This window comes from Glycine soja, chromosome 5 (assembly GCF_004193775.1).
Source record: "Glycine soja cultivar W05 chromosome 5, ASM419377v2, whole genome shotgun sequence".
NCBI lineage: Eukaryota > Viridiplantae > Streptophyta > Magnoliopsida > Fabales > Fabaceae > Glycine > Glycine soja.
This window is the reverse complement of record NC_041006.1, coordinates 14996273-15023857: the sequence shown is the minus strand read 5'-3', so window position 1 is coordinate 15023857 and position 27585 is coordinate 14996273. Positions and strand designations below refer to the sequence as shown.

The 27585-nt window shown below is 40.0% G+C and overlaps 1 protein-coding gene across 1 annotated transcript; it reads right to left on the bottom strand.

Annotated features, from left to right (window-relative positions):
• Window positions 1-11977: 11977 nt before the first annotated feature.
• On the bottom strand, window positions 11978-12622 carry LOC114411166. Its single transcript, XM_028374920.1, has one exon. The coding sequence runs from the start codon at window positions 12620-12622 to the stop codon at window positions 11978-11980; it is 645 nt and encodes a 214-aa protein (XP_028230721.1).
• Window positions 12623-27585: the final 14963 nt, after the last annotated feature.

Here is a 27585-nt window from a genome sequence, read left to right as displayed (position 1 = left end):
TTATTTTCAAAATATGCAGACCTTAGACCTTTTCCATTTTGGTTTTTTCAACGTTTTCCTCGAATAAACGTTGGTGGCAACTTCACATGTTTTCCTTCAATGGAAGATGCACCCTTGGCCCATCTGAGAGGCCTTTTCGTGCCCCCGCCGAAGGGACAGTTGTGACAATTGCAAAATCAAGGGGTAGTAAACTATACAGATAGATATTCTTTTGTTTTTACTCCTAATCTACAGATGGTTGTCATCATAAAAAAGGAAGAGAGACTTAATGTTCTTAAAACATGCAAGACAAACTTAATTGCAATAACATAAATGAGATAAAGGAAGAGAGAAATGCAAACTCGATTTATACTGGTTCGGCCACTTCCCGTGCCTACATCTAGTCCTCAAGCAACCCACTTGAGATTTTCCACTATCTCTGTAAATCCTTTATAGACTTTGAACACACCTTGGGATCCCTCACCCTTGTGTTCAAAGATTCTCCAAGAGACAACCCATCTCTTTATTACAATTCTCATAATCCAAGAGACAACCAGTCTCTTGATTACAACTGACTTTCTAAGATGAACATAAAGATTTCTCTCCTTTAGAGTGGATGATACAAATTGAAGTTCCTAGAGGAATTTCTCTCTTTTAGAGATGATAATACAATTTGAAGTTCCTAGATGAATTCTCAATAGATCTGCAAGTGTTTGCCCAAGAGTTGTTGAGAGAGCATTTGGCAATTAAGTTCTCTTAGAATATCTCTCTCTTGCTTTTCGAAGTCAGATACACACACACACACACACACACACACATATATATATATAGGCCCTGTGTGCCTTTTCAAAATGGTTTGAAGAGATGTGTCATTTCAAAAAGTTTTTTCTGAAATTCTTCACTGGTAATCGATTATAGGTTTCTGGTAATCGATTACACAGTTATATTTTGAAGGGTTGTGACTTTTCAAATTGAATTTCAGGAGTTCCATTACGAGTAATCGATTACACGTCAATGGTTATCGATTACAACATTTAAATTCAAATTTCAAAACCCTTCAAAAAAGCTGATTTTTGAAAATGTCTTCTGGTAATCGATTACCAGAGCCTTGATGTCTTGGAAACACTTTGTTTTGAGGCAAAAGCTTGATCTTGAATTAATCTTGAAGCAATGTTTGTTTGTTGAAGCAACCTTGTATTAATCTTAAAGCAATGCTTAACCTTTGAATGTTTGTTGAAGTAATCTTGAATGCAACCTTGTTTGATTATTCTTTGGCATCATCAAAATCATGTATTCATACATTCACATTCTCCCCCTTTTTTATGATGAGAATCATCATCAAGCAAACTCTTTTTAGCATCATCGAAACCTACATGATTCACATTCTCCCCCTTTTTGATGATGAGAATCATTATCAAGCAAATTCTTTTTGGCATCATCAAAACCTGAAACCGGCATGATTCATAGTGAGAAACTATTAATTTAAATAATTAAAGAAGAGAAAAATTAATTTCTCATTCACTTTAATTATTTTTAGTTAAGACAAATGGAACACATTAATAAATGAATCTATTACTCTAGAACCAATTTATAAAGTAGAATTAATTAGGGAGTAATTGAGAGCTTGCTATTTTGAATAAGAAAGAGAAAAACCTAAGGACCCACATGTGCCCCCTCCCCCCCCCCCCCCCCCTCATAAATCCTAAGTCTCCCTTTATAAAAGGGAGAAAGAGCTCAACCCCCTTCCTCCTTGTTAGAGCCGCCAACCATAGAGAGAGAAAGGAGAGTTCTTTTCTTTTTTTTTCTTCTCTCTTCCTCCAATGTTGAGGGGCTTCAAGGTTCTTGAAGGTTTATTTGAGTTTTTCCCAACCTCTTCTCAACTCATCTCCATTTTTCTCTTCTCTACTCACTAGAAGCCTCACATCCCTCTTTGCTCCATTTTTCATGACTAAGCTATAGGAGAGGCTCAAGGATCTCTTGCTACCCACACTCATCTCTTTGCTTCCTTGTGTCGAAAAAGAGGTAAGAAAGGAGTCTTTAATTTCTTATACTAGGAAGTTGAACTTCATTTATATTGAGATTTTTGCATGTTTGACATAAAACATGTATTTTGTAACTGGGGTTCCATGAATAATGCGATTTGAATTTGTGAATTCTAGGTTCAACAATGAGTTCCTTGACCCCAAAAACCTAATAAAACATATATGATATGTCTTATTTGGAGTTGTGTAGCCTCGGGAATTAAATTTTCAAGTTAGGGCAAATTATATGTATCCCATGCTCTATTTTTGAAAATTTTCAAATTGGAGTTGGAATCTATTGTTATGGACCTTAAAATTAAACTAACAAGGTCTAAAAACCTAGGGTTAGACATAAAATACACCCATTTGAGTAAGTATAGCTCTTGGAATCACAATTTCAAGTTTTGCACTTTTTCGGTAAATTGTACTCTATTTTGAACGAACTGCATACATGTACTTGGTTTCTATAGATTTTGACCATGGAAATGAGTTCCTCGTGTTTTAAGACATGGGGTTTGATATAAAATTTACAAGAAATGGATTTCTACAACTCTTGGAAATTAGAAAACAAGTTTTGTAAACTTTGTTTAGTAAGTGCAGGGCAGTTTTGGGTTAGGGCAAAATGGAAGTGGATTTAGGAAATTTTGAATCCAAAACTGAATTCTTTGCATTTAAAAACCTTGAAAACATATATTTTTTGTCCTAATTATATTTCTACATCAATGAGAAAGTTAATTCTAAAACTGGGTAATTAGGTGCAATTCCAAATGAGAAAACGTCATAAATGTGTAGAAGTGCACACTACTATAAAAAGCGTTTTCTATGATGGCGGTACGACGACGGTTCTCCAAGAACCGTCTTAGTATATTAGGTGGTGGCAAATTCGTAAATATGAGGTTTCTCAACGATGACGGTTTCATGAAAACTGTCTTAGAATGATTGTTATTCTGAGACGATTTTCTAAAAACCGTCTTAGAAATAAATGTCTTTTATATCTCACTTCTCACCCTCTGTCTCTCACTTTCTGTATTCTCGCATTTATGTCATGCTATGGTTTCACACAAGTAACATTTGCCACAACACCACCATCAACACACCCTCGCCTTCGTCCACCAATGGCACAACGGCATCACCAGGCTCATCACCCGCTGGTTACCCGATGACAACCAGTTGCCCAACATGGCCACCACCACCACTGCTCCCTCCCTTTGTCACCACTCTAATTGCGACAACAACCCTCTCTTCCAATCCCACAACCCTTCCTTCCCTTACTTCCTTGACTGGACCTTTGATTTCTCCTCTAACCTCTCCCTCAAGGTCCCCATCATAAACCCAAACCCTACCTTCAATTCCCCTCTTTCTAAAAATTCACCATTTACAAATCCTGATTGGTTGATTTGATTTTTTTTCTCTCTCTTGGAATTCATATATGTATTACAACGAGCACTTCCGCGGGGTTGGAGCAGACGCTGCCATGGATCTTCTACCACAAGGTCATTAGAGTCTCAAGTTTTCTTGTTTTCATCAAAGGGGATGTCACTAGGGTTTTAGAGACCACGTAATTTTTTTTTTCAAGTTTTCTCAAGTTTCCCACACATTTTTGTTTAAAAATGAAAATCAACATTGATTAAAGGTTGTTGTCCCTTGGAGAGCCAATCTAACCCTCATGTATGAACTCTTAGCCATTCATGATAACCACCGATGATGCCATTACGGATGCCCCTAAGTTCTTTATCTTTCCTCAACGGACTTCTCCACACCTTGTGGACTCTTTGTACAACCTTGAGACTTTGCACGCCAAAATCTTTCACAAGGAAAGGCAAGAGGCTCTCTTCCATTGGTGCTCCCCTCATGGGGTACCCTAGCTGTCTTATGGCAAGTGCGGGATTATAGTTAATACAACCCCTTGTCCCTATCAACGGAACGTTAGGGTAGTCCCCACATGAGAAAAGAACTCCCTCATTTCCTTCCTTCCATCGAGGAAACCAGTTGATTGTGCTGCCTCCTATCCCAGCCAAGTGTTGGTCCCAATCGACTCTTCTCTTTTCGACGCACGAGCGATAACTTTGAAGCGGACATGGGTGTCTTATGTCTTGTTGGAATAAGTGCGAAACCAACCACACACAAAGAGCGGGTAAGCAGCAGACAATCCGTGCGCTGTTCTTCTCGCACCTTTGGTCAAATGTATCAAATAAGTCTGCCAAGATAGCTACCACTGGGCTCTCCTTGCTATGGTGATACGAAAGGAAAGCATCAATTGCGGCTAGATCCACTAAACCGTCCACGTTTGGAAAGAGGACAACCCCAAAGATTAGCAAAGCTAGTATATCCACAAACGGGACCCACTTTTCTTGACTTGCCATATCCCTTGCCTTGCCTTCCAAGTATTTCCGCGGTAGGCCCACTACGCCATTTCGAGTTTGCTTCATACGATCCAACTCTCTCGCTGAATCTCCGACCACAGTTGCAATCTTGCTCAACGAGGGAAGAAACCCGGAGAAAAGATACGGTTTTCTTCCCCCAAGAGGGCATCCTAATATCTCCTCAAATTCTTCAACAGTCGGTACCATTTGGAAGTCCCCAAACATCAAACATCTCAACGGCTGGTCATAGTATTGGGCGAGGGATACAACAGCTTCCGTAAATACCTCCACTGCGGTCAAATCTAAAATCTTTCCGTACACTTTGCGGAAGTCTTGCCTTTGGAGAGGTCCCATTAATCGTCCCAATTCCTTAAGGCTGGTGACATCTAGGCCTTTAATCTTGACTTGATAAAATCTTTTTCCATTTTGATTTGCCCCCATCATTTTACCTAAAAAAGGGGTGGATCAAGACTCCGATATGAATGATGCAATGCGCATGCATGAAAACGGAAAGAAAACAAAACAAAGGGGTAATTTACATATACGAGACCAAAAAAATATCCATCTTTTTAATACTACGTTCTAGGCATTATGGCGCCTCAACGTATGTACTAAAAAGTGACGTATTACTCTAGAGAAACAAAATATCACTAGCAAAGCTATAATTTATGTGCTATTTGCAGAAGAATGCATGAGAACAAATGGCACGGAGCGTGTTCGCTCCATGCCCCTATTTGGGAACCTATAGGATAATATCTAGGGGTCTCTAATAACTACTCCCGACAATTCACAACTCACATGGCTGTTTTCTAGAGGTATCATCACTCAATATAATAATATTGCGGCGGTATGGAATACCATCGACAACATATTATAAAGAGAGAAAGCTCTAGATGAGGTTTCACTATTATCAAGCAAGTCGGAGACCTAGCATGATCATAGATTCACCTCCACTCCTTAGATTCCCATGAACCCGGGTATAGGGCCCCTTTTTTTTTTTACTCAAACCCGTGGGTGCTTAGAATGCAGTGTAAAAATGTGGAAAAGACAGCATTTATGATATTTACACAGTTCAACAAAATGCACACACAAATTTTCACAATTCCACAATTCCCTAAAATAGGCCTAACTCACAAAAACAGTCCCCAGTGGAGTCGCCAACTGTCACAACATGCCCTTTTGCGGGCGAGTGAGGTGAGGCTCACGGGTGCGTTTTCCAAAGGAGGAAAATGCGCAGAGTCGCCACCAACGTTTATTTGTGGAAAACGTCGGAAAAACCGAAGGAAACCGGTTAAAAAGAATATTCCAAGTTCGGGAATTGTATTTACGTTTAAGGAAGGTATTAGCACCTCTCATGTTTGTCTCAAAGGACAACAACCTTATTTTTAGATTTGTGTGAAATTGTGTTACCCTAACTTTTATTTCTTTTTTATTTTTGAGGTCGACAAAAGCAGGGCTCTTGCTCCTACATACCCTCCATTGAAGACGAAATCAGACCTACGTAGTTCTTTTTAAGGGTGAATCAAACGATTCTTTTTACTTGGAAGGTGATCATTTTAAGGCGTTGGGCCTTTAAAAATGATCCATTTACTTGGTAAGAAAAACTAAGATATTGAACTGTCATACCCTAGTTTCGTCCGGGGATTATTACTTGATGACATGCAACCTTTGGTTAGCCGCTTTGAGATACTTGGCGTCCTTTGTTGCACAATAAATGAAGTCCCGAGACGTGTCAGAAATCAAAAGGAAGCAGGCTTGCGCGATCCGTGAAATTCCGTAATGTGGCGGAAATCGAAAAGAGGTATTTTTGTGCAATTCGTGAGTTTCCGTAACTTCTTCGAAAGCTAAAAAAGAGTAAATACATAATCCGTAAGGATTCGTAACCTTGCGGAAGGAAAATAAGTATCGTTACGAAATTCGTAAAGTTTCGTAACGTTACAGAAAAAGAATTACCAAAAAAATAGAAGGGGGTGCATTTTGTAAAAAGGGGGTACAAATAGCAATCTGGCCCACTTGGGCCTGTTGCTTCTGGAGGAAGCAACCTTGCTCGCCTGGGCGAGCTGGGTGGCAAGCTCCTCCCCTATTTTGCTATAAATAGGGGGAGGAGTGAAGAAGAAAGGGGTTCAGCCTTCTTGGCTCTCTCTCTCGAAATTGCTGAGGAAAATTATTTCCACGAAGAAAATCCAAGCCGAGGCACTTCCGTAACGTTTCCGTGAGTAATTACGCGAAGATTCTCGACCATTCTTCAAGATTCATCGTTCGTTCTTCGTTTTCTTCAGTCTTCAACGGGTAAGTACCTCAAACCGAGCTTTTCAATTCATTCTATGTACCCGTGGTGGTCCACATTTTGTTTCATGTATTTTTATTCTCGTTTTCATTTTCTTTTTATACCCCCTTTTGACGTGCTTAAGCCATTTATTTAATTCATTTCTCGCCTAATCTAAAAATAAAATAAATTTCCACCGATCGTTTGAATTGTATCATCCGTTAATTTCGGTTAAAATGAATTCCGACCGTTCAATCATGCCGTAAACACGTTGGAAATCAAAAAAGAGGTAAAATAATAATATAATAAAAAAAATACCTTTTAGTAAAGTAAAGCGAAAAATGAATCGGACGTTTTCTCTTTGGGATTTCTCATTCTTAATTGAATTGACTAATAACTAAAGTGAAACTAAGGCTAAAATCAATTCTCACAAGTCAAGCTCGTCCACCAAAAAAATCACTAAAAAAGGGGTTTTTGAAAGTTTATCATTTCAGTTTCTTACCAAGTAAAATGGATCATTTTCAAGGTCCAACGCCTTAAAATGATCACCTTTCAAGTAAAAAGAATCACTTGATTCATGCATAACAAAGAACTACGTAGGTCTGATTTCCTCTCCAAAGGAGGGTACGTAGGAGCAAAAGCCCCGCTTTTGTCGACCTCAAAAAATAAAAAAAAATAAAAGTTAAGATAACACAATTCCACAATTCTAAAAAAATAGGCTGTTGTCCTTTGGGACAAACGTGAGAGGTGCTAATACCTTCCTCAAACGTAAATACAACTCCCGAACTTAGAATTTCATTTTGACCGGTTTCCTTCGGTTTTTTCGACGTTTTCCACAAATAAACGTTGGTGGCGACTCCGCGCATCTTTCCTCCTTTGGAAAGCGCACCCGTGAGCCTCGCCTTCGCTCGCCCGCGAAGGGCACGTTGCGACATGAACTTTTAAATCCTTTTTAGTGATTTTTAGTGGACAAGCTTGACTTTGCGAGTTGATTTTAGCCTTAGTTTCACTTTAGTTATTAGTCAATTCAATTAAGAAAGAGAAATCCCAAAGAGAAACGTCCGATTGATTTTTTCGCTTTATTTTACTAAAAGGTATTTTTTTATTATTATATTATTATTTTACCTCTTTTTTTATTTCCAACGTGGTTATGGCACGACCGAATGGTCGGATTTCATTTTAACAGAAATTAACGGATATTACAAATCAAATGATCGGTGGAAATTTATTTTATTTTTGGATTAGGCGAGAAAATGACTTAAGTAAATGACTGAAGCACATTAAAATTTGACCTTTTGAATGCCACAAGGGGCCCGCTTCTCTAGTTCCAGTCCCTCGCGTTTCTCTGCACCCGTTAGGGCCCGTTTTCGAAAGTAGGCAATATATATATCAAAACGCTCAGAATGAAACCCTGAGCGTGGTTCAGAGGTTGGTTTTGTTAAATTTTAAGTTGCGCGCAAAACGATAATTTTTAGACTAATCAATGGAGGATTAGTCTATAACTGTCCAGTTATGGATTTCTCTTCGCTAATTAGTCTAACCCGCGTATCTTTTCCCCAATGTACATACTTCTACCAAGAATATATATATATATATATATAATTATTTAAAATATAACGCTTACAAAATTCCGGGTAGAAATTCCATGATGTCACAATACTCCCACCCTTTAAGGAATTTCGTCCCCGAAATTAACTACTCTAGGAACAAACTTGGGTACAATTCTCTCACCCTATCCTCTAATTCCCAGGTTGAATCACCCTCGTCGGGTCCCCACTGCACTTTCACCAACGCGATCTCTTTTCCTCTCAACGACTTCATTCTTTGATCAGTAATCTTCTGAGGTTGTGCTTTATAGGTGAGGTTATCCTTCACTTGTACTTCGTCCAGTGCAAGTACATGTGATGGATTCGGGTTGTATCGTCTCAGTTGAGAGACATGAAACATAGGGTGCAAATTTGATAAGCTCGGAGGTAAAGCGATTTGATAAGCTACAGGCCCAACCTTCTTCAAAATTTGATACGGACCCAGATACTTGGGCGTCAGCTTCCTAGATTTGAGAGCTCTCCCGACTCCAGTTACAGGAGAAACCTTCAAAAACACATGTTCTCCTTCCTGAAAATCCAATGGCTTTCTCCTTCTGTCATAATAGCTCTTCTGCCTATCCTGGGATGCTTTTATTTTCTCTCGAATCAATTTCACTAGTTCGGTAATTTGTTGTAGCATTTCAGGCCCAAGGAGTACTGCTTCCCCATCATCGTTCCAACAAAGAGGAGTTTTACATTTTTGTCCATATAGAGCTTCAAAAGGAGCCATACCAATGCTGGCTTGGTAGCTGTTGTTGTAAGTAAATTCAATCAATGGCAAACATTCCATCCACCTGCCTTGTTGCTCTATAATACACGCCTGGAGTAGATCTTCTAGAGTCTGAATGGTTCGTTCAGTCTGACCATCTGTTTGAGGATGATAAGTTGAACTGAGCTTCAGCTTTGTCCCCAATGCTTCATGTAGAATTGTCCAAAATCGCGAGGTAAAGCTCGGGTCCCTGTCTGATACAATACTGGAAGGAATCCCATGTAACCTTACTACTCCTTTGATATACAACTCTACTAGCTTCTCCATTTTATATTTCATATTTACCGGAATAAAATGAGCAGATTTGGTGAGTCGATCTACTATGACCCACACAGCATCGTGTCCCCGACTCGTCTTGGGTAAACTAGATACAAAATCCATAGATGTGCTCTCCCATTTCCATTCCAGAATTTCTAGTGGCTTTAATTCTCCTCATGGCCGCTGGTGCTCAGCCTTGGCCTTTTGACATGTCAAACATCTTGCTACATATTCAGCTATATCTTTCTTCATTCCATGCCACCAAAAACTTCTCTTCAAATCTTGGTACATCATAGTCATCCCTGGATGGAAACTAAGACAACTTTTATGTGCTTCTTCCAAGATCTTAACTTTCAAATCATCTAAAGGCGGTACACATATCCTCCCCTTGAATCTAATTAACCCGGTTGTGTTCTTCTTAAACTCCACATCCTTATCTCCCATTGCATCTAACACTTTGCCTTGCAGAAACTGGTCATCCTCTTGAGCCTTGCGTATATGATCTACGAATTCATTGGTGATCTGCAACGCTCCCACAAATAAGCTCTTGGGTCGCATCTCGATTGCTAGATTTAGATCTCGAAATTCCTCTATCAATCTCTGTTCCAGAATCATCATGGTCGCAACATATAAAGACTTCCGGCTTAGCGCGTCGGCTACTACATTAGCCTTTTCGGGATGGTAGGAAAGACCAAAATCATAATCCTTGAGCAACTCCATCCATCTTCGTTGTCTCATATTGAGTTCCTTCTGATCGAACAAGTATTTGAGGCTCTTGTGATCGCTGAAAACTTCAAAACGAGTACCATATAAATAATGCCTCCAAATCTTTAAGGCAAAGACCACAGCTGCTAGTTCCAAATCATGGGTCGGATAGTTAACTTCATGAGGACGCAATTGGCGTGAAGCATAAGCCACTACCCTTCCCTCCTGCATCAATATGCACCCTAAGCCTTGCCCGCTCGCATCGCAATACACTTCAAATGGTCTCTTAGGGTCGGGCAAAATTAACACTAGAACTATTGCCAACCGCCTCTTCAAATCTTGGAAGCTTTGATCACATTTCTCATTCCAGACAAACTTCTCATTCTTACGAGTTAGTTTAGTTAGGGGTAGTGCCAATTTAGAAAATCCCTCAATGAATTTCCTATAATAGCCGGCCAACCCCAAGAAACTTCGAACTTCTGTTGGAGTTGTCGGTTGTTGCCACTCCATAACCGACTCCACTTTAATCGGATCCACCGCAACCCCGTCTTTAGAAATCACGTGCCCCAAGAACTGCACTTTCTCTAACCAAAATTCACATTTGGACAACTTGGCAAACAATTTCCTATCCCTCAAGATATGCAACACAATTCTCAAGTGCTTTTCATGCTCCTCCTTATTCCTTGAATACACTAGGATATAATCAATGAACACAACCACGAACTGATCTAAGTAATCATGGAATATACGGTTCATATAGTCCATGAAGATAGTCGGAGCATTAGTCACTCCAAATGGCATGACTAAATACTCATAATGCCCATACCGAGTCGAAACGCAGTCTTTGGGATATCTTCCTTCTTAACTCGGATTTGATGATACCCCGATCGCAAATCTATCTTCGAAAATACCGTCGCTCCCCTCAATTGATCAATCAAATCATCTATCCTCGGTAGAGGATATTTGTTCTTGATAGTGACTTTGTTCAGCTGCCGGTAGTCTACACACATCCTCATACTTCCATCCTTCTTTTTAACCAGTAAGACCGGCGTTCCCCATGGTGATACGCTCGGCCGAACAAATTGTTTACTTAAAAGGTCCTGCACATGTGCCTTCACCTCTGCTAGTTCTACTGGAGACATCCTATAGGGCACGATCGACACTAGATTCGCCCTAGGCACCAAGTCAATATTGAATTCCACTTCTCTCTCAGGTGGTAATTCACAAATGTCATCAGGAAAGACTTTTGGAAATTCTGACACTACCGGTATACTGCTAACTTCAGAGACCTCCTCCACATTCATGGAGAACAACACCATGTAAGTTCGAACATCCCCTACTCCATCGGTGGCAGCATTTTGTTTCAATGGTTCATTTGGAATTACATTTCCACCAAATACTAGCATATTCTCTTTGCAGTCTAGAAAGATATGGTTAGTAGATAACCAATCCATCCCCAAGATCACATCTAGATGAGCTAAAGGTAGACAAATCAAATCCACCATAAAAGATCAACCCTCAACAGTTATAGGACACTTCAAACACACCAGAGAGGTAGTTACAGGCTCGTTAGTCGGAGTAGACACCACCATATCATATGGTAACTCCGTCGTACATAACCCCAACCTCTCCACACATGCATGAGATATGAACGAATGCGTGGCACCTGAATCATAGAGTACATCTAGCAGTTTATCAGTAATCAAACACTTACACTGTATCAAATCGTCGGAGGCAGCAGCTTCTGATCCACTCATAGCAAATACCCGGGAGGGTACCTTTGGTCTTCCACCACTAGTGTTGTTGTTGTTGCTAACATTACCGCTCCTTGTGGGATTAGTAGACCCACGATTGACTGTGTTGGAATTGGCAGTTACCGTCGGTCTCCCAGTCATCCTACACTCTCGAGCATAATGGCCTACCTTGCCACAAATATAACAACGATTCTCCTGTGTCTGCTGGAGTTGTAGGCAATTTCTTCTAATATGCGGTCCTCCACACTGAAAGCACTGTACCCCAATCCCCCTTGACTAGCTCATGTTGGACGTAGTCATAGGTTGTTTCCCCTTGTTGCTAGCATATGGCTTCATCCTCTTATTATTGTTTCCTCTAAAAGGGTGGCTTCTTTGTGGTCCTCCAAAGCCTCTAGCTTGCCTCTCTTTCATCTTGTCCTCAAATATTCTGCACTTTGTCACTAGTTGATTGAAATTCGTGATCTGCATGTAGCTAACTGCCTGTTGAATCTCCAGTCGAAGCCCATTCTCAAACTGAGCACATATGTCTTCTTCGTTCCGAGCATCTTGGTATTGAGGCCAGTACTGTAGAAGTTCATTAAATTTGGCTGTGTATTCTCCAACGGACATGTTTCCCTGCTTTAAATCCAGAAATTCCCTCGCCTTTCGCTTCCTGAGATCTTGTGGAAAATAATTGTCTAGGAATTTGTCTTTGAAGGCATTCCAAGGAATCACGTCTCCAGGTGCTGCTAATGCAGGTTTCATGAACTTCCACCAGTTCTCAGCTTCTCCTTGGAGCATGAACGTCGCATAAGGGACCTTATGCTCCTCGAGGCAACCCATCGCCTCGAAAATCTTCTCAGTCTCAGCTAACCATAACCTAGCACCTTCCGGATCATAGTCCCCACTGAACTTCGGCGGGTGGTTCTTACGGAAAGCCATGAGTCCCCGATACTCTGCCGGCTCCACATCACGTTCCTGCACTAGAGTTTCCAGCACAGCTGTGATGCGATCTAGGACATCACGGTTCTGATCCCTACCACGTCCTACCATTCCTAACCTGTAGGGAAGCTATTAGTATCCAAGAAATTCTACTGAGAGAGTGTACCATATAGGCTATGACAATTACAATAATATCCCTCTATATATATATATATATACTCAACAATTCTACTGAATCAATTGCACATTCCTGCTTAAGACAAGAAAGTAGAATTACACAATTTGTGACTTAACGTCACTCCCCGAAACCTACTTCCAAGTTTCAGAGATACACAACATTCACACAGTAAGACCATGGACAGGTTCACTAGAATCCAACTTTTGCTCTGATACCACCAATTGTGGCATCCCTAAATAATGACTGAATTAATAGTAATAAATTAAATAGCGGAAACCATGGGAAAATTTTTTTCTTCTTTTCTCTCTCTCTCTTTTTTCGCAACGTTATTCATTTCATGGCAATTAAATTCAGAAGGAAAATTATCACTATAGAGTCCTGAATGGCCAGTTCACAACTCTATTCGGATTCATTTCTTTCTGATCACTCATAACCTCTAAACTATTTTGCTCTTTCAAAAATATACCAGCCATCATTTTAGGTCGTCACGTGAAAAATAATAAGATGCGGTCGGTAAACTCTTTTCAAATAAAGTTTGTTAACATTTCCTTTTTCAAATAATAAGATTAAACATAATTATATTTATCATCTAAAACTGTCCAAAATATGGGAGTTTGCAAAATAACATAGTGACATCCAGAGCAAAGGTAACAACTGTGGTGGCTTCAGCCACAATATATACAACCATCAAAATTTCTATACAATAGGTCTACCCACCCAAAAATCAAAAGAGTAAACCTAGCAGTCTGAACTTGATACACCCATCCACAAAAAGTATGTACACCTAGTCTAAGGAGCCGTCTGCTATGATGAAGAGTCATCACTATTCGCTGTCCCTCCAGGGCCGCTCTCCTCTATAGAGTCTGCCTCAGATGCTGACATAACATCCTCTAGAGAATCAACATCAGGGAGTGGGTCCTCATCATCCTCTGGGAAGTCAAGAGCATCCACAGAAGGTTCAGGAGGTAACTCCTCTGGGTCCTCCTCAATATCCTCTTCAGAGGATGACACCTCTATCACTTGAACTGGCTCCACTAGTCGATATGGAGTAGGTGTAGGTAGTATCCACTCCACAGGCTGCTGAAGTGTGCGTGCGGGTTCCTCTAGATGTACTAATGAAGTATAAGTGAGTCGAATTGTGTCACGGAATCGGCACCTCTCATTGCCTTCGAAGGTCTCCTAAACACCCTTTAGGCACTCCATCACCACGCGATCATGGATCAACTGCGCTGCCATCGCGATCTACAAGAGATAAAAGAAAGAGGGTAGACTCTTTCACAAGAAATCTAACTACAGGTAACAATACAATGCGTCCCATAACGGCTACGTATAGTCGAAATGTCTTTCTCAAGGGATTTCCTCTCTGGTAATCGATTACAAAAGTATGTAATCGATTACCAGTGCCCAAAAACGAATTACACAGCCTTTGCACATTGAAAATTAAAAACTACATTGTGTAATCGATTACACATAAGTGGTAATCGATTACCAGTGCCCTATCACCCTGTGTAATCGATTACACACCCTTGGTAATCGATTACCAGAGGCCATTTAACATCTTGTCTCCATTTTTAAGCCCTGTAATCGATTACCCACGAATGGTAATCGATTACCAGAGGCTAATTTCCATATACCACCCAAGATACATAGCTGGCCAGCCGCCACACAAGCCTCCTTGCTTTGTGGACTTTGTTCTTTTATTGGTTGACTGCCAGGAGCTCGCCTGTTTAGGTACGTCACAGGTTCTCATTGATTGATTATGCCCGGGTTGGGTCGGGATTAGTCAAGCTTGGTTTTGGGCAATCGCACCCCACCTGACGTCCCCAAGGTCTCCTGACCCCCGCGACATATCTCCAGGTACCACTCTGTGGTCAACAAACAAAAGTAGGAAGACTGACTCTTCCACACTTTCTCACATCAAGCTTATTGGATTATGGGACACCCGTCATATGTTGTACTAGGTGGCGATCAGGCGATGGCGCAAATCAACTCTCTCATTTCCACAAGTAAGGCACAAGGATACCATCCCCAGTTGCCCACCTTTAACTTGAGCTCACGCACTCCTACGTAGCCCTTATCCTCGTTCCTCTCAGCACCGGGTCCCCATCAACCCCTCCAAGCTTCCTCAATATCCAACAATTCGATTTCATTTATCATGAAACTACCCTAAACCAAGAAAACAGAGTAGAGGCAGAAAACTCTGCCCAAAACTCATTCAAATTCCACAGCTTTCCTTACTCATATACCCCAGTAACATTATCTTTGTTCCAATTTGTTAACCATTGGATCGACTTGAAAATTTTACTGGAGGTTCCTAGTACATAAATCTACATTTTGACCGTTGGGATCTGCTAGAAAATGCCTGGAACCTGAGATGTACTACTCTTCCCATGACTAGCAATGCACAACCATTTTTCTGCACTATGTTAAAAAAAACTATTGCACAATTTTGATAGTATTTTTCTGCATAATATGGCAGATTTCCGAAATCCAACTTGCCCACATCCAATTTTGCTCAAATTGGATCCTACAAGTCCTAAATCATGTATAAATCAAATTCCTACAATTGTGCTTCACGACTTCGAAAATGGCTTCCCTTTGCAATTTAGAGTAGAAGTGATGAGCAATTTTGGAGCTTCAAAGGACAACAATGGTGGAGGAGAAAGGAAGAAGAAAAGCAACGTGGGAAGAGGGAGGAAAAGCTTTTCTGAAATCTGAATGAAGAGAGAGAATTTGGCTTTTATTTTAAAAAGATTTTCTCTTTCCTTTTTCTAAAAGCAATGCCACATGTCTCATTTTGAGTGGAGAAAAAGGGTCCCACTTTTTCTCTTGATGTGACTTCATACTCAGCCACAAGGGGAGAAAAATTTGACCTTTTGAATACTAAAATCCTGCCTCGGTTTGTGTGCCGCTTCTCTGGTTCGAGTCCCTCGCGTTTCTCTGCATCCGTCGGGGCCCATTTTCGAAAGTAAGCAATATATATATCAAAACGCTCAGAATGAAACCCTGAGCGTGGTTCAGAGGTTGGTTTTGTTAAATTTTAAGTTGCACGCAAAATGATAATTTTTAGACTAATTAATGGAGGACTAGTCTATAATTGTCCAGTTATGGATTTCTCTTCGCTAATTAGTCTAACCCGCGTATCTTTCCCACAATGTACATACTTCTACCAAGAATATATATATATATATATATATATATATATATATATATATATACACACACACACACACACACATATATATATATATACACACACACACACACTGAATAATACATATATATATATATATATATATATATATATATATATATATAATTATTTAAAATATAACGCTTACAAAATTCCGGGTAGAAATTCCAAGATGTCACAGGGGCAAGCAAGTCCGCTGACACACAGAGGCTAACGTCGTCTTCAACACCTTTTTGTAATCCAGAGACGGCGAGTCCGATGACATGCGAGGGTACCTTATGGTTATCCGCACCTTTTGTCATCTAGAGACAACGAGTCCGATGACATGCGGGGGTACCTTATGATTATCCGCAGCTTTTGTCAACCAGAGGCAAGCAAGCCCGTTAACACGCAGAGACTAACGTCTTCATCTGCACCTTTTGTCAACCAGGGGCAAGCGAGCCCGTTGACACACAGAGACTATGGCCGTCTCTGCACCATTTTGTCATCCAAAGACAGCGAGTCTGATGACATGTGGGGGTACCCTATGGTTATCCGCACCTTTTGTCAACCAGAGGCAAGCAAGCCCGTTGACACGCAGAAACTAACATCGTCATCGGCACCTTTGGTCAACCAAGGGCAAGCGAGCCCATTGACACGCAGAGACTAACATCGTCTTCTGCACCTTTGTCATCCAGAGGCGGCGAGTGCGATGACATGCGGGGGTACCTTATGGTTATCCACACCTTTTGTCATCCAGAGATGGCGAGTCCGATGACACCTTATGGTTATCCGCACATTTTGTCAACCAGAGACGGCGAGTCTGATGACATGCAAGGGTACCCTATGGTTATCCGCACCTTTTGTCAACCAGAGGCAAGCAAGCCCGTTAACACGCAGAGACTAACGTCGTCATCTGCAACTTTTGTCAACCAAGGGTAAGCGAGCCCGTTGACACGCAGAGACTAAGGTCATCTCTACACCATTTTGTCATCTAGAGACAGCGAGTCTGATGACATGCAGGGGTACCCTATGGTTATCCACACCTTTTGTCAACTAGAGGCAAGCAAGCCTGTTGACACGTAGAGACTAACATCATCATCTGCACCTTTAGTCAACCAGGGGCAAGCGAGCCCGTTGACACATAGAGACTAACATCGTCTTCTGCACCATTTACTAATCCTGAGACGGTGAGTCCGATGACATGCGAGGGTACCTTATGGTTATCCTCACCTTTTGTCATCCAGAGGCGACGAGTCCGATGACATGCGAGGGTACATTATGGTTATCCGCACCTTTTGTCATCCAGAGACGGCGAGTCCGATGACATGAGGGGGTACCTTATGGTTATCCACACCTTTTTGTCATCAAGAAACGGCGAGTCCGATGACATGCAGGGGTACCATATGGTTATCCGCACCTTTTTTCAATCAGAGGCAAGAAAGCCCGTTGACTTGCAGAGACTAACATCGTCATCTACACCTTTTGTCAGCTAGGGGCAAGCGAGCCCGTTGACACGCAGAGACTAACATCGTCTTCTGCACCTTTGTCATCTGGAGACGCCGATTTCGATGATATGTCGGGGTACCTTATGGTTATCCGCACCTTTTGTCAACCAGAGGGAAGCAAGGCCGTTAACACGCAGAGACTAACGTCGTCATCTGCACCTTTTGTCAACCATGGGCAAGCGAGTCCATTGACACGCAGAGACTAAGGTCGTCTCTGCACGTTTTTGTCATCCAGAGACAATGAGTCTGATGACATGCGGGGGTACCTTATGGTTACCCACACCTTTTGTCATCCAGAGGCGGCGAGTCTGATGACATGCAGGGGTACCTTATCATTATCTGCACCTTTTGTCATCCAGAGATGGCAAGTCCGATGACATGCGGGGGTACCATATGGTTATCCACACCTTTTGTCATCCAGAGACGGCTAGTCTGATGACATGCAAGGGTACCATATGGTTATCCGCACCTTTTGTCATCTAGAGACGGTGAGTTCGATGACATGCGAGGGTACCTTATTTTTATCCGCACCTTTTGTCATCCAGAGGCAGCAAGTCCGATGACATGTGGGGGTACCTTATGGTTATCCGCACCTTTTGTCATCTAGAGACGGCAAGTCTGATGACATGCGGGGGTACCATATGGTTATCCACACCTTTTGTCATCCAGAGACGGCTAGTCTGATGACATGCGAGGGTACCATATGGTTATCCGCACCTTTTGTCATCTAGAGACGGTGAGTTCGATGACATGCGAGGGTACCTTATTTTTATCCGCACCTTTTGTCATCCAGAGGCAGCGAGTCCGATGACATGTGGGGGTACCTTATGGTTATCCGCACCTTTTGTCATCCAGAGACGGCGAGTCTGATGACATGCAGGGGTACCGTATGATTATCCGCACCTTTTAGTCATCCAGAGACGGCATGTACGATGACATGCAGGGGTACCTTATGGTTATCCACGCCTTTTGTCAACCAGAGGCAAGCAAGCCCGTTGACATGTAGAGACTAACGTCGTCATCTACACCTTTTGTCAACTAGGGGCAAGCGAGCCCATTGACATGCAGAGACTAACGTCGTCTTCTACATCATTTTGTCATCCAGAGACGGCGAGTCCGATGACATGTGGGGGTACCTTCTAGTTATCCACACCTTTTGTCATCCAGAGACGGTGAGTCCGATGACATGCTAGGGTACCTTATGGTTATCTACACCTTTTTGGCATCCAGGGACGACGAGTCCGATGAAATGCGAGGGTACCCTATGGTTATCCGCACCTTTTGTCAACTAGAGGAAAGCAAGCCCGTTGACACACAGAGACTAATGTCGTGATCTACACCTTTTTGTCAACCAGGGGCATGCGAGCCCATTGACACGTGGAGACTAACATCGTCTTCTGTACCTTTGTCATCTGGAGACGGCGAGTCCGATGAAATGCGGGGGGTACCTTATGGTTATCCGCACCTTTTGTCATCCAGAGACGGCGAGTCTGATGAAATTGATTCACTCAATTTGGAGTGCTTCTTAGTCCAATAACTCTTAAGGTGGTTGGCCCCTTGCTTCTTGACTCAAATTCTTCAAGGGATGACACCAATCCTTCTTCCAATTCCCTATATGGCAACCCACAAACATGGAAACAAAGAGACAAGCAATAACCAAAGACCAAAAAAATGAAATGAAAGCTAAACCAATGGAGTTTTAACAAGACAATTTTTCAAGGATTATTCAACAATTAAAGCAATGAAAAGGACATAGAAGCAAGCTAGGACTCAAAGAGAAACTTAGAATGACTCTAGAGTAGAGTAAAAAAACAAAAAAAAAAGACTCAACAAACCTCTAGCTTTGGAACTTGTTTTCACAGTAATTTTCAATTGAAATTTCGGAATTAAGATTGGTATAACATAGGCACCAATTATAGAATAAATTTTGAGCCAAAACAACAAGCACACTTCCCTTTCACTTTTTTTTTCCTGGATACTAATTTTTCTTTCAACTTGTGTGATTTTTAGTATTTTTTCCTTTTATCCAAATCACTTGGTTCTTTTTTATAACTTTTTCCTAGATGTCTAGCAAATTCATAAAAAAATTCAGCTTAAAATTCGAAGTAACCAATTCTCAGTCATTTTTACAAGTTTGTATGTCCAAGCTGTAGCACCAGCGATTTTTTTTTAAGCATGCTATATTGATTGCCTTGGGCTTACTTTCAACCTTCCTATGTATGTTGAACTCACTAGGATTGTTTACCACAGTTTTAGGAGTTCAATATTCACTTAGGATCAACATTTTAGCCAGCAATTCAATCACCGAAACTCAAATTCACAATAGACGCAATCATAAGGAAACCTAAAAATTCAAGAAAAGGTTCACAATCAAAGACTCTCTAAGAATTTTGCATGAACATGTTAAGGACTAATTAACATGAAAGATTTGACTCAAATCAAAATAATAGGCTAAAATAATTTCATACACTCATGAACAAATGAGTTAGACAAAGAAACAAGAAAATAAAATTCAGCACAACATAAGAAATCTTATGTGACAAGTTTCATGACTAGACATGACTTCTATGACAAAACTACAATAGGTGAACAAGTCACTCTAGATTTTTGAGGTTTTCTTCTAGTTTAATATTTTTGTAAGAATTTTATGGTTTAGGTTTCAGCCACAAAAAATAACAAGACAAATCTCAAAGGAACCTAAACTCAACACAATTCATGGTTCAAGAACAAGAACAAGAAATTTGAACCATAGAAAATCAAATCTAGCTTCTATAGCAAGTTTAATCGGTGGAAACTCTAAAGAATCATGTTAACAACATTTAGCACAAGACATGTGAGGAGATACATGGAGAAAAAATGAAGAAACAACAATGGAAGAGAAGGTAAAGCAAAACATTAATGGAGGTTTAAGGAGCACCTACTTGAAGCTCTTGTGCTCTGATTACCACTTGATGGAAGCTTGCTTGTGGGGCTTCTATGGAGGCTGGATCTTTGAGCTTCAATGAGGTCCTTTAATGGTGATTTTCCACCATGGAGATGCAGCGAAAGACAAAGGAGAAGAGGTGAGAGGAGGCACCATCCACTAGGGAATAAGCCATGGAAGAAGGAGCTTCACCACCAAGATGAGCCTTGGATAAGAAGCTTGGAGAGGATGCTTCAATGGAGGAAAAGAAAGAGGGAGAGAAAGAGAGAGGGCGGAGCACGAAATTGAAGGAAGAAAATGGGAGAGAAGTTGAACTTTGAGTTGTGTCTCACAAGACTCTCATTCATCAAAGTTACAACAAGTGTTACACATGCTTCTATTTATAGACTAGGTAGCTTCCTTGAGAAGCTTTCTTAAGAAAACTTCCTTGAGAAGCTTCTTTGAGAAAACTTCCTTGAGAAGATAGAGCTTAGCTACACACACCCATCTAAAAACTAAGCTCACCTCCTTGAGAAGCTAGAGCTTAGCTACACACACCCCTCTAATAACTAAGCTCACCTCTTTGAGAAGAGAAGCTAGAGCTTAGCTACACACCCCTATAATAGCTAAGCTCACCCCCATGACAAAATACATGAAAATACAAAAAAAAAATCCCTACTACAAAGACTACTCAAAATGCCTTGAAATACAAGGCTAAAACCCTATACTACTAGAATGGCCAAAATACAAGGCCCAAACGAAGGAAAAACCTATTCTAATATTTACAAAGATAAGCAGGCTCATACTTAGCCCATGGGCTCAAAATCTATCCTAAGGCTCATGAGAACCCTAGGGCCTTCCCTTGGATCTCTGGCCCAATCTACTTGGAGTCTTCTATCCAATACCCTTGCGGGGTAGGATTGCATCACTTATGGTTATCCGCACCTTTTGTCAACTAGAGGCAAGCAATCCTGTTGACACGCAGAGACTAACGTCGTCATCTGCACCTTTTTTCAACTAGGGGCAAGCGAGCCCGTTGACACGCAGAGACTAACATCGTCTTCTGCACCTTTGTCATCCAGAGACGGTGAGTCCGATGACATGCGGGGGTACCTTATGGTTATCTGCATCTTTCATCAACCAAGGCGAACGAGTCTGATGATATTAGGATGATGTTGGTCGTCCGATTCTGATTATTTTGAAAAATTTTGCAGGTTTTACTTCCGTCATCCAGAGACATTCAAGCCTGACGACGCACAAGATTCTTCTTTGCCAGGCAGGGACGATCGAGTTCGATAGCATGTGGAAACGTCGTGGTTATCCCATTTTATCGCTTTCAAGGCACCAAAGTTTTGCTGATGCTCCTAATGCCTTTTTTCTTTCTGGATTACAGGTTCCGCTGGTTGAGATATTGATCAGCCAAATGATGTTCCGCTCGAACGAAATTAGTGTCTTATCTTTACTTCCCTTTTATCACCAATAAAAGATAAGTAAAGAGGGGCAACTGTCATACCCTAATTTCGTCCAGGAGTACTTGCGGTCGGTCCTTGAACCTTGTTTGCTCCCTTCGAAACCCTCGAAACAAGCATCATTGCGTAATCCATAAAGTTTCGCAACATTTCGGAAGGAAAAACAAGCATCGTTGCATAATTCGTGAAGTTTCGCAACATTTCGAAAGGAAAAACAAGCATCGTTGCATAATCCGTAAAGTTTCTGCAACATTCCAGAAGGAAAAACAAGCATCATTGCGTAATCCGTAAAATTTCGCAACATTCCAGAAGGAAAAACAAGCATCATTGCGTAATCCATAAAGTTTCACAACGTTTCGGAAAGAAATCAATAAAAAAACACCAAGGGGTGTGCTTAGTGAAAAGGGGGGGTGCAAATAGCAACCAAGCCCACTTGGGCCTTCCTGAGTGTTCCAAAAGAAGGCGGTGCCTTCTGGTGGAAGCAACCCAGCTCGCCTGGGCGAGCTAGGCGGCAACCACCTCCTTCTTCTCTCCTATAAATAAGGGAAATAGGGCAGAAGAAAAGGGGAGCCATTTCTTGTATCAAGAAATCCCTCGAAATTGGTGAGATAAATTGTTTCCGTTGAAAAAATCCAAGTCGAGGCGCTTCCGTAACACTTTCGAGACGTTTCCGTAAGCGATTTCATGGAGATTCTTCACCGTTCTTCATCGTTCTTCGTTCGTTCTTCGTTTTTCTTCGGTCTTCAACCGGTAAGTTCCCAAAATCGAATCTTTCAATTCATTCTATGCACCCTTAGTGGTCCCTACTTGTTTTGCGTACTTTTGTTTTCATCATGTTTATTTTTCGTACCCCTTTTAACGAGCTTTTAACCGTTTATTTAAGTCGTTTCTCACAATGATAAAATGAATTTCAACAGATCATTTGTGTTGTAATTTCGTTTAATCACTGTTAAAGCAAAATCTAACTGATCGTTCACGCTATAATCTCGGTTAAATCAAAAAAAGCAAAATAATAATAAAATAATCAAAATATCTTTGAATAAAATAATCAAAATATCAATTGGACGTTTTTCTTTGGAAGTTTCCTTGAATGAATTGACTAATAACCAAAGTGAAAGTAAGGCTAAAATCAACTCACAAATCAAGCTTTGTCCGCAAAAATCACTAAAAACCGTTTTAAGGTCCAACGCCTTAAACGGTCCCCTTTGCGTTTATCGATTAACATGGACCTTTCAAAAGCATAAAATCAAGATGTAACTTTACCGCTTTTGTCGACCACCCCAAGAGATCATTAATGGTCCAACGCCTTAACGTTTCTCCCCTTTTCAAAAATCAAAAGATCGTTTAATGGTCCAACGCCTTAAATGACCTTTTGTTCGATTAAAATATATCTTGCAAAAAAAAGAGATAAAAACAACTTAACCAACGTTTAGTTCTGAAAGAACTACGTAGGTCTGATTTCCTCATCGCAATTGAGGATACATAGGAGCGAGGGAAACACCCTTGTCGACCACAAAAAGATAAAAAAGATATATATATACAAAAGACCCATAAAAAACATAAAAACATAAAAAGTAAAAATAAAACAAATTGAAGACATGATATTGCACATTTGATTAAAGGTTGTCGTCCCTTGTGACGGACGCGTAGGGTGCTAATACCTTCCCGGTGCATAAAAACAACTCCCGAACCTTTCATGATTAAAGTTTGTAGACCACACCTTTTCTGGTTTTTTCAACGTTTTCCTCAAATAAATGTTGGTGGCGACTCCGCGCGCCTTCCTCCCTTGGAAGATGCACCAGTGAGCCTCGTGTCACCCTCCCGCCGAAGGGTAGGTTGCGACACTCATGATATGGTGTTTCTTGATTATACTTGCAAAGGGATTGGGTTTTCCTTCTTAAGTTGTTGTATATTCTTTTTTCTTTTTTCTTTTTTATTCTTTTTGTGGCCTTATGATGATTCATGAATCAACTCAACCCACCAGTGAACGTTGTAGCTTTGGCCAACAATTCTAGTAAACAGTTATGTTCAAATCCACTAATTATAGTCACTTCAACTAGTTGTGACCTCTAACTTCATTTTACCTTGTTGCCTGTGCTTGCTCAATCCACCTGTCTTTTCACATATTTAATGTTATATTTACAATTTTAATATACATATCATAAATTTTATTTCTGCTTGCTGTTGGCTAGGCTTGCGGTCACGTTTGACTAATTGTCTCTATTTTCTTAGTCTTCCTCGCTAATTTTACCCTATTGTCCATCTATTATCTTCTTGTTTTCAATTGTCCCTCCATCCTGTTGTATGTGTGATGTGTCTCTAGAATATATGTAGATATTTGACTAGTGACTACTGACTAGTCATTAAGCTTTGGGAAACCCACTACAGCTACAATTATTTGATGGAAATTTGCATGTTTAGCTAGCTTCAGCCAAACCATTCAAACTCTTCTATGTTTCTGTGTGTATAATTTGTAACTTAATCAATATAACGAAAATTTTGGCAGTTTCATAAAATTATGTAGCTTTTTTTATTCCTTTCGTTCGAGATGTTAACATATACTTTCATATTAGAGATATGATCTCTTGCATAGTGTTCATCTTAATCTAGAAGGATTATATGAGCTTTTCAAGGTTGTTCAGGTATGAGAGTTGTTAGTGCTTAGCTCTACTGAGTTTTAAAAGATTGGCTAAGATTTTGTTAAAACATAAGCACTTAGACAATGAAGGAAAGCTGGAGTTGCTGCACATGATGTCCAACCTTATGTCAAGGAATAAGATCGGGCTGCACAATGCACAAGGCAAGATAAAGTGTCAAGTGAAGAATTGAAGCTGCAGGATCCACGATGTCGGATACAATGTCCAGGACATCCTGCCCGAAAATACTGGAGTTGCTGCACAATGCACAAGGCAAGATAAAAGAATTGAAGCTGCAGGATCCACGATGTCGGATACGATGTCCAGGACATCTTGCCCGAAAATACTGGACACATAAATCTGTTATATCTTTAACAGATTATTGTGCAGTTAGCAACAGATTAGACGATCTATCTTTAGGAACGAATTAAAAGATAATTAAAGTTCGAATTACAAACTAGAAGAGTTCGTTCAGGGATTAAAGATTAAAGATAAAAACTAAAAGATCAAACTGTATCTTTTAGTTCTTTAAAGTGCAGATTTTTCAGGAGAATGATAGATCTCCTCCAGCACAAGTTGTTGCAGCCCAGATACGCACACTGCTATATAAACATGAAGGCTGCACGGGGTTGAGGACCAAGTCCGAGATTGAAGAGTTATTTTGTGAGTTTTGGGACTTGAGTGTTTTGTGAGCCACCTTGATGTTACCCTAACATCAAGTGTTGGACCTGAGTGTGTAGAGTTGATCTCTTTTGTTCAGAGAGCAATCTCTGGTGTGTCTTTGATTTATTTGTAAACACGGGAGAGTGATTGAGAGGGAGTGAGAGGGGTTCTCATATCTAAGAGTGGCTCTTAGGTAGAGATTGCACGGGTAGTGGTTAGGTGAGAAGGTTGTAAACAGTGGCTGTTAGATCTTCGAACTAACACTATTTTAGTGGATTTCCTCCCTGGCTTGGTAGCCCCCAGATGTAGGTGACGTTGCACCGAACTGGGTTAACAATTCTCTTGTGTTATTTACCTGTTTAATCTGTTCATACTCTCAAATATAATCTGCATGTTCTGAAGCGTGATGTCGTGACATCCTGTACGACATCTGGCATTGGTATCAGAATTTCAAGAGTTTTGTTAGGGAAATTTGTGCTCAAATAGAACTACTTGAGCCTGTATAAGATAGATTGACCAGACAGGATTTGAACCCACTTGATATACTTTTGAAATATAACTTTTGATGGTTCACTATTGTTAACGTTTCCATGCCACTTGGGGTTGTGTGTAAATTTAATGCTGGTATTATTATTGATATTATTACATCATAATACTCCAATTGCATTTTTTTATATTATAGTTTTCAACTTTAATTTGCCGCATGTAGCTGATATCACCTAGTGGGATAAGACTATTGTTTTCTCTTGTACTTGTATACTTGTTGAAAGAAAACCTTATTGTCAAGTCTGAGCCCCATTTACTTATTAAACCTTTTTCATAAAATTTTGAGTAATATTTTGGCTTTACCATTTTGAAAGAAGCTTTGGATGTTAAAAAACTAAAAAAAATCAAGTATTCCCTTGAAAAGATAAAACACCCACATACAATATTCCCGGGTATAATAATCTTGATCAATGTAGTCTAGTCTTTTTGGTTTCCTTATTGTTATGGCTTCTTATTTGCAGGAACTTCCTGGTGATGTAATTCCAAATGAATATGGAATTAATTGAAAGTAGAAGCTAAAGATTGGCTCAAAGGTAAAAGTCTTTGGGTAAGGAATCTTACAAATTGATACTAACAATTTTAGAACAGATTCCTTATAATGCATTTGTAATGAATAAGAATCTCTTCTTTGATTACAGGTGAAATAATTTGACTTATAACAAATATGAAATTTACTAGATTCCATGAAAGGAATGGATTGTTTATTCCATCACTTGAGTTGAAAAGATGAAGTGAAATATTAGGTTTAACTCTTGGAACAACGTAAATTGGGAGTTTTCCCCATGTATTTAAGCGCTGGCCAATAAATTTTAATTTCTAAGTCATGTAAATATTTTATAATTTGAAATAACAATGTATTAACTAATACTTGATTTAGTGTACCCGTGTGTAAATTAAATGTACACAGTAATCTTTTGGGCATCTCTACCACAACCAACAGTTGTTAATTCATTTTATTAGTTTTAACTTAGGAATTTAAACATTTAAAAGCAACAAGGTATTAACTATTACACATTTTTGTGTTATTTTTCTGAATTAATATGTATAATGTATCCTCCTTATTTATTGTACTTGTACCTAAGATGCATGTGTTTCGAATGTGTCTCTGATACTTGTATCCAGTGCTTGAGTTGGAGGTATTGCTCACTAGGAAAGCAGGAGAAGAAATTAAGGACCAGGTAATTCTCTCGCTTTATCATTTTTGTTTATACCTTGACATGCTTATTTAGTATATTTACATATACATAATAATTCATTTATAGGTTATTATAGCTTGCTGAATATTTTAGAAGAACTTGTGCATTTAAAAGAATTGTTCATACTTCATACAGGCATCTCGTTGTTAAACTCTGAACATAGCAAAAAATGCTTTGAAACTACTAATTCCCTATTTTTATTGGTGTGACTGTGACATAAATCCATTAGCGAGATTGCAAAGGCAATGTCAGTGGACAATGGGTATGATGGTTGTACTCTGTTTGTTGGTTTAATTTTTCTAGTGTTGAACTCTAGTTGTGTAATTTGTACCTTCTAGTAACTAGTGTGGATTACTTTATTTGAAATTTTTCTTCACTTCATAGTTGTAATGTGCTTGATTGCAAGCCTTGGCGCAACGGTAAAGTTGCACTTTGGGGACTAGTTGGTCATGGGTTTGAATCCTGAAACAACCTCTTTGCAGTAGAATTGTAGAAGGAACTAGGTAATAGGTATCATGAATCATGTTGGTCAACGAATATCATCAACTTAACCATTTATTATTTACTGTTTCATAAATTCAAACGGAGAAATTCATTTATGTTTGATTTTATTTATTTATTTATTAAAGTTACCTTGATGTTTCCCTATTTCTGCAGTTGAGGCTTCTCTGTTATTTTGCATACTACTTATGG